This window comes from Amblyomma americanum, chromosome 9 (assembly GCF_052857255.1).
Source record: "Amblyomma americanum isolate KBUSLIRL-KWMA chromosome 9, ASM5285725v1, whole genome shotgun sequence".
In the NCBI taxonomy this organism is placed as follows: domain Eukaryota; kingdom Metazoa; phylum Arthropoda; class Arachnida; order Ixodida; family Ixodidae; genus Amblyomma; species Amblyomma americanum.
This window is the reverse complement of record NC_135505.1, coordinates 135,073,356-135,081,176: the sequence shown is the minus strand read 5'-3', so window position 1 is coordinate 135,081,176 and position 7,821 is coordinate 135,073,356. Positions and strand designations below refer to the sequence as shown.

The 7,821-nt window shown below is 49.4% G+C and overlaps 1 protein-coding gene across 2 annotated transcripts; it reads right to left on the bottom strand.

Annotated features, from left to right (window-relative positions):
- Positions 1 to 265: 265 nt before the first annotated feature.
- On the bottom strand, positions 266 to 5,025 carry LOC144105565 (membrane metallo-endopeptidase-like 1). Of its 2 annotated transcripts, none has more exons than XM_077638685.1 (2): positions 4,761 to 5,025; positions 266 to 1,924 (listed from the first exon to the last, which is right to left on the bottom strand). In XM_077638685.1, exon 2 carries the CDS (start codon positions 1,489 to 1,491, stop codon positions 691 to 693), a length of 801 nt encoding a protein of 266 aa, XP_077494811.1. In that variant the 5' UTR covers positions 1,492 to 1,924; positions 4,761 to 5,025; the 3' UTR covers positions 266 to 690. The 2 variants fall into 2 exon arrangements, with proteins under 2 accessions (XP_077494811.1, XP_077494812.1); XM_077638686.1 differs by having other exon boundaries at positions 1,486 to 1,924.
- Positions 5,026 to 7,821: the final 2,796 nt, after the last annotated feature.

Below are 7,821 nucleotides of genomic sequence, written 5' to 3'. Positions count from 1 at the left end.
CTACGAAATATATGGTCAACGACAGATTGCGATTCACATTCTGTAATGTGGCAGCAAAAGAGGTTAAGGAGGCGGGCGTGTTATATTTGTCCATCTTTTCAACTACTTTTGCACAGGAACTACGTAAAAAAAATGTACACTCCGGTTACTATCCGGAGCCTTTATAACAATCTATCAGACAATTTAAACAGACAGAAACCTAATCAACAAGCACATAACCCGACTGTGTACAATACAAACAAGAGTGCATGACGCGATGCTTCCTATCAACAATTAAGCCGTGGAGCCAGGCTTTTCTCTAGTCAACACAGCAGCGGTTTATCTTCCACATAGGGTCCCCCGGCTTGCAACCAAAGGCCTCAGCGAACTCCGGCAGGTTCGCCACCCCAAACAGGCAGGACGCGTAGGCCGTCGCGAAGTCCAGCGTGTTGGCGCCATCCCGGGATGCATTGCGAGACGTGCACAATGATAGGCAGGCGCGTTTGAAGAACACAGCGTTCGAGGAGCGGACGCGAGCCTCGTTCTTGGAGGCGGCGTGGAGGTCGTATTCGCACTTGGCATCGTGCGCAAGGCGCATCGCTTCTACGACGCTGAAAGCGTCGTCGAACTGGTCGTCCCTGAGAGTCTCGTGGAAGTGGGCCGAGACTCGGGAGTAGCACTGCTGTAGGGAGGAATAGTTTGCCTGCGTGCTTAAGCTCCACCGAGAGCCTGAGCCGCTGGTCGCTTCGTTGTCGACCGCTGCCATCCCTGGAGACGTCGTCGACGTCGACGCCGGGTTGAAGGACTTACGGTCCAGGAGGGACAGGACATTGCGGCCAAGTGCATTACTACCACTGCGATGTTGATGAATCTGTCGCCCTTTACGTGTCGGTAATACAGAGGAGCAATGGCGAAGGAGGCCGGCACGTGGACCTTCAAGGATTCGGGGTCGACGACCAGGTCCGAGCCCGTGAGGATCCTGCGGTCGTTGTAGTCACTGCTGTTAGTCGTAGCCACGAAAAGGCAGTGCTTGACGTCCCGGGCCCTCAGCGCCACCATGTTGGAAACGAAGGCGTCGACCTTCATGAGTTTACCACTGTGGCACTCGACTGCCTGTTCCGTCATGTGGGCGCCGTAGAAGCGATACATGCGGATCTTACCGAGCTTTCCCAGCGTCGTGCTTCTGTCCCGTTCGCTCATCCAGGAGCGGCTACGCACGAGGATCTTCGCCTGTGCAGCGATGAAATCTACGTAGTTGTCAAAGGCCACTTCTATCTCTTTGTTAAGAGACAGGAAGCTGCTCATAAGGTGCAGCCAGATGTCTTCGTAGGCCTCGGAAGTCGCCTGGTAGCAGACGTCCTTGATGGCGTTGGCAGCGCGATTCTCGGAGAGCTCATAGTCGTATTTTAAGACGTGTCCAACAAGAAGAGTGAAAATATACACGGGCCTCGCAGCCGAATGGGTATCCACTAGAACGACCTTTAAGTCTTTGCAAATTTGGTCCGCTTGCATTATCTTGATATCGACCTGTTCTGGTAAGGACAGGTCCTTCTCGAGAACTTTTCTCCAGAGCTTCGCTGGGAAGCCCTGGCAGTTTATATCATCCAGCTGCTGCTGCTGGGATGTGCTGTCCTGGCCGGTCCTTTTGGCCCTCGTGATGTCCAAGTTAAGGACTTCCTCGATAACCGCGTCGCTGGCTTGTTCTTTGCCAATATCCTGACGGCGTTGCGCACGTATTTGGCGAGGTGGTCGTGGTACATGGGTCGGACCAAACCGTGGAACGGTGGCTGCCTCCTGATTTGGATTGTCCTCTTGGTTTCTCTGAGTGTTGCGTCAATGTTTACAAGTGTGTGGAAACGGCTCACAACGGAGAGGTGAAGGACGTTGTGAAAGAACTGCTCCATCTGGTTTCGGCAAGCCATTTTGACACGGGCAGGTTGAGAGCCTGAAAGATATGACGCACGCGGGGGAAAGTTAATTATTTTTATTGCTGTTTGTCCCCAAGAAACATATGCGAATTCTGGTCGCAGTACAGAAACGATGTTAACCGCTTTTTGGCGCTCGTGGCGTCAACTGACAGCACAGCACAAATTTTCCGGTAGCTTCCAAATAACGAAAGAGTAACGAATTGATTTTTACTGCGTCGGCATCGATGTTCACGAATTTATACTGAGCTGCACTGTTTAGGAAAAAGAATAAGCGAAAGGAAAGGCATGACTGAAGAAACCGAGTTATAGTAGCGAAATTTTATATTTCGAATTTTATATAATGCCTTCCTAAACTCACAACCGCCTCATAAATATTTGTTCAATGGGTAGAGGCTTCGCTGTGTGACGTTTTTCATATGTACGATTTTGACACCAACAGGGTTCATGGTTGCCAGTGGTGGCCATTCAGTGACGAAAGTAACCTTTTTTTTCCGGCCCGAAAGACGCGGGTTCGATCCCGGCCGCGGCGGTCGAATTTCGATGGAGGCGAAATTCTAGAGGCCCATGTGCTGTGCGATGTCAGTGCACGTTAAAGAACCCCAGGTGGTCAAAATTTCCGGGGCCCTTCACTACGGCGTCTCTCATAGCCTGAGTCGCTTTGGGACGTTTAAACGCCCATAAACCATAAACCAATCTTTTTTTTATATAGAGGAGCACCTGCTTATCTTTTTGCAGATGCGCCTATGCTGACGAGGTTGTTGGAATGCTGACATGGATATTTCTCGTGGCAACAGACGGAATCTTAAATGAGATTGTTTACGAACTGGAAAATTCAAATCTTCCTTATCGTGGAAGGCGAATATGTTTTGATCTATCCAAACCATAATAATGTGTATGTTGGCGAAGCGCAGCTGGAATAATTGAACAATGGTCCCAAAAGCAGCTGTGGTCGTAAAATTCCAGATGACGTAGGTATCAAAGAAAAATAAAACTGCTTCCTAAGGTGTCTGTCGGGAGGGGGGGGGGGGGGGGGGGACAGGGTTTTAAGTTTGCGACGTGAGCACGCAACTCATAGGCCACGAAACCGTCTTGCGTCTTTGCGAATAAAGATGGACATAGCATATGCGGTGCTTTACGGACTGTACATATGCTAATGAGTAGGTGTGTAATTACAACGAAAGAGAACGAATACCTAAAAGTATAAAATGAAGTTAATTTTAAAAAAGAACGTTTTCGCATCCATAGCACGTAAATAGTCCTAACTGCGCTCCGTATTTTTTTTATTTTCTTTGCTGTGAATATCGGTAACCAAAGGGGTGCTTTTCACATTTTACACGCGCTGAGACCCGATGTCCTATTTTGACGCCATGCTTTTAAGTCTATTAATACTTCCACCGCGAGCTTAATTTTTAGTGCGACAGAACTGCTTATAACGCGGTCCAAACCAAGAAACTCGTGTGAAGCCTCGGAGTAGCTCGAGTAAGTTCGGGTTAGTCCGGAGGAGCGTCACGCGAGCTGCAGCCAATGGGAGGAAGTGCGGGTAAGCTCCGAAGATCGTCGCGCCAGCTATAGCCAATGGGAAGGTGACGTTGAGAGAGACCTTGGCCTAACCTAGCATTGCAATAACCCATGCAGAAATGAAATAGATATTGCTGAGAGTGGCATCCGAACCCGCGACGGCGCGGGTTCGGATGCCAGCTTCGCAGGCCACTGCACGAGGGCACTATGCTATCGCCGCAGACGATCACGCCTCGAGTTAAACTGCGACACACTCTCGCGCTGCGCATGGTGGTCGACTGCCACCAATGGACGCCTCCACCCTCGCCCAAAAGACCGTCAACCCAAAGAAAAGGCTCGAGGTGTGGTGTGATGTATGAAATCCCCTGCTCGAAATGCTCGGTTTCGTACATTTGCGAAGCCAAGACTTCTCCGAAAGAATGAAGCAGCACGAAGCGGATGTCGAACAAATGAACACAGATCGAAGCACGATGGCGGAGCATTGCGAGACACGTGACCACCAAACTGACCTCGAGGGCACCATTGTGCTGGACACCGAGCCGCGACCTCGCAGAAGGCTCTTCAGCAGACGCAAGGAATGTAAACCGCTCCCTTGGCACCCTTTACTCTCTCTTACATCCACCGTCAGTGACCCGACGGCTGACTAAGCGAGGGCTTAAAAAGGCAAGCTGCAACTCGCCGGCAGTCACACATGGCGAAGGAACCGAGTAGGTTCTGAAACGCCGTGTGGTATTTCAGTTTTGAAGCGAAAAGCTTCACTGGGCTCGTCAACACCGGGCTTCGCGTGAGCCACGCTACAGATTTACTACAGCTGCGCATGCGCGATACCGAGTGACGTCACGCGGAGCGCAGGTGGTCGCTGCTGCCGCAGCCGTCGCCGCCGCCGCGCGATGCCTCCGTCGTCTGACTTTTCGCCATGAAGAGAAGACCCAGAAGTGGTAGCGTGGGAGTTGGCTCAAAAGCAGCGAAGATATGAAAAATGCAATTCCAGACAAGCGGCTGAAACGCCAGAATCACGAGAGGCACGCCTTGCTAAACGCTTTTCGCTTCGAGATATCCAGGCTTAACACTTTAGCTAAGCCTCAGCCCAACTTTTTGGTTGGCGTTATTTTCTAGCTTGAACTCCCCAGTTAATCTTGTCCTGTGCAAGCTGCGGTCATCTTGTCCTCGCAAACTTCTTAATCTCATACGCCCACCTAACATCCTGTCGTTTACTGCTACGCCTGGCTGGATAACTATACATGCTAGCTTTAGCTTATCCTTAGTGGCCCTTCGATACACATCTGCTCCATGCCGCTTCGCACTCAGCGTGCATGCCATGAGTGGAATACTCACTTTGAACAGCTCCTGCGCAGCGGCCGCGATGTCGGTTTGCTGCTCGAGAAATGTGAGGCACGACCGGTAGAAGAAGGCGGCTCCCTGGCGAAGCTCGTGGTAGTCTCCCTTGGTGTGGTCCTTGGTGAGCGCCTGATGCCACACGTCAGTCATGTTGCGGGCTACGTCTATCATGAAGGAGGACGGTTTATGTGTGTCCCGCATCCAGCGGCCGCACACGTGCCGGTAGAAGTCGTGGCACGGGTTTACGCTATGGTCCATGAAGCTCTCAGTGAGACGCACGACCTGCACAGTAAGGAAGAGTGCATTAAGGGTGAATAAGCCGGACTGGTTGCCACGGATCCATTACGATTCAAGCAGAGCAAGCAAAGGAAACTAGAACACAGAGAGTACACTGACAGAACATTTGTTGTCCATGTTTTGGCTGCATTCACTGCACAGTTGCTGAAACAAAGAGATGCACAGCGCCGAAGGAGCGAGACACGAGATCAGGGAGGAAGGACAGTTAAGCGCTCTTCCTCTCTCGCTGTTCTCGTGAATCGTTCATGCCGTACTGTGCACCAATTGTTATTTGTGTGAGTATTGTTTCCTCGGCACAGTTCGAACCGTAACGAAGCGGTATCATTGCAATACGTTATTACAAGCAAGACAGCCGTTATTACAGCGGCAACTTTCTGACGGACTTCTGTACCGATTGCTGTGCGTGGTATTTTCTCTGGTGTGAAGCACGTTGCAGTATTCCGAAACCGGAAATTCTCGCGTTCACGCCCGCACTGTTTATAGACGACACCTTGCGGATGATGAGACGCGTAAGGATCATGAACCACCTACGCTGTCCAAGTGAACCGGGAAGTGGGTGTCATTGTCGCTCCATTGCCTCAGGGGAAAGAACTCTGCTGGATCCATACAAAGTATACGCTCCACGGAAGAGGTTATAAGCCAAGCTCGCCAAGTAGCACTTTTCAAAAGGAGATGGAGTCACCTCTTGGCACTGTTCGCCGACACAGGGCAGGTCTTTGAGAACGTCCCTATGTCGCAGAATGCCCAAGAATGTCAGGATGGCCATGATGCCTCCGAGGGCAAAAATGAAGCCCATGGCCAGAACCCGAAGCGAGATGAAGTCCACGCCACCTGAGTAAGCGGAAAATGCACTTAATTAGTAGATTTTTACTCGTCAGGCTGCAGCTACGAGGCACGCAGTACATAAGAGCTCCGATTAAATTCAAGTCAACTACGACTGTATCATTTACAGCATTAGTCAGAAGTAAAGAGTGCAGAGTATTTGCTTTTGGGCCACACTGTGTGAGTCGCAAGCATTCCCGCTCCCGTAAAGGTGAAAGAAGCTCTCTTTCTCACCTTCGGAAAGTTCCACGGATGCTATAGGAGTCACACTACTTGGCTCCGAAGAAAACCTCTTGTGTTCTTTACTCTTGATTGACGAAGACTGTACCGTGAACTGCACAGAACTATGACAGGCCAGCTGTGTGCGGGCACGCGTTTTTCATTTCATCCTTTGTGTGGTTGTGCGAGTGTTTTTGCGTACATTCGGTACTTGTATATGCTTGTTAATAGCGCCATTTTCACTTTACCGCTTTATCTTCTCCCTCCTGCCTTTATTTCACCCTTACTTGTCTGCTATCCTATCCCTTATGTTTCTCTCGGCTGCAGATCAGCTGCTTGAAGATTCTTTCTAGTTATTTTGCTTGCGATTTTTGTTTAACAATAAACTACTAGTATTCATTTACGGTTTATGGGGGTTTAACGTCCCAAAGCGACTCGGGCTATGAGCGACGCCATAGTGAAGCCCTCCGGAAAATTCGACCAACTGGGGTTCTTTAACGTGCACGGGCCTCTAGAATTTCGCCTCCATCGATATGCTACCGCCGCGGTCGGGATCGAACCCGCGTCTTTCGGGTCAGCAACCGAGCTGCACAACCACTGAGCCACCGCGCCTGGTCTGCTACTATTCATACTTCTTTTAGATAAGGACTGCAGTCTCAAATCAAGAGTCGTTTCTTACGAGAACGTATGAGGATGGCCATAAGCATTGTGCTGATGGACATAAGGCGATTTACATGTATTCATTGAATTTTAGATAAATAGTGAAGTGGACGACTGCGTAGAACTTGTGCACGACCGTCGAAGCTGCTCATTCGTCTACGCTTACACACCTAGGCGACAGATCTAGTTGCGGTCTTTCATAGTGCATGCATTACAGGGCATTATTTCTGAGTCCGTGGCCGCTAGCATGCGACGTGCGTCAACGCATGCCGCAATGCGCCGTTCATGCTCTTTCTATGCCATTATAAAAATGGTCTATAGACAGGCTATAGACTTCTTATAGACTCTATTGCCTTCCTATAGATATTTCTTTTGGTCTATTCATTGCCAAAATACTGTTATAGACAAAAGTCTGCTAAAAGTGTATGACCATAAATCTATAAATTGTCTATAGACTGTCTAGAAGACTTGTATTGCCTATGGACTATTCTGTCTATACAGAGTTTATAGACTTTATAGCCTGAGGTCTATGGGCAGTATATGGACTGATTAAATAAATTTTGTAAGGGTGAGGACAGCTGTGTGGTGCGATGTGTTTTCGCGCAGATGAGCAAAATCTCCGTCCGCAGCATGGACGAAACCTTTGAGGATTAGAGAATTGCAGGACACTTTTTTTTTGGCACATGGTCCGAATGATTGTTTGGCAACGTGTACGAAAGGGTAAGGCACGTGCACTGTAGGCGTGCCATTAAATGGATTCAATATGCGCTTCGTATGTGAAACGATGTCAAGACGTTCTTGCAGCCAGTGGGAGCGAGGACTAATTTTGAAGGTTTTATCAGAAGGGCTTTAATACTTGTGGAAACGAAGATACGCGTAACAGGTCATTAATAAAGTAATAAAAGCTACAGTTTAGCGAAGCATTGAAGGAATGGCTAGTCGTATAGAAATGAATGAATATGTCCGTATATCACGTCCCACTGCAGAGTATTACACACATGGTGTTCATCAAGCTAAAGGGCGAGAAATGGGTGTTGAACACGGGAGAAGAAAGCGGCGA

What these genes read in the sequence shown, in the direction of transcription:
- LOC144105565 (XM_077638685.1), bottom strand. Translation starts at nt 1,491, where the DNA reads ATGCAAGCGGACCAAATTTGCAAAGACTTAAAGGTCGTTCTAGTGGAT.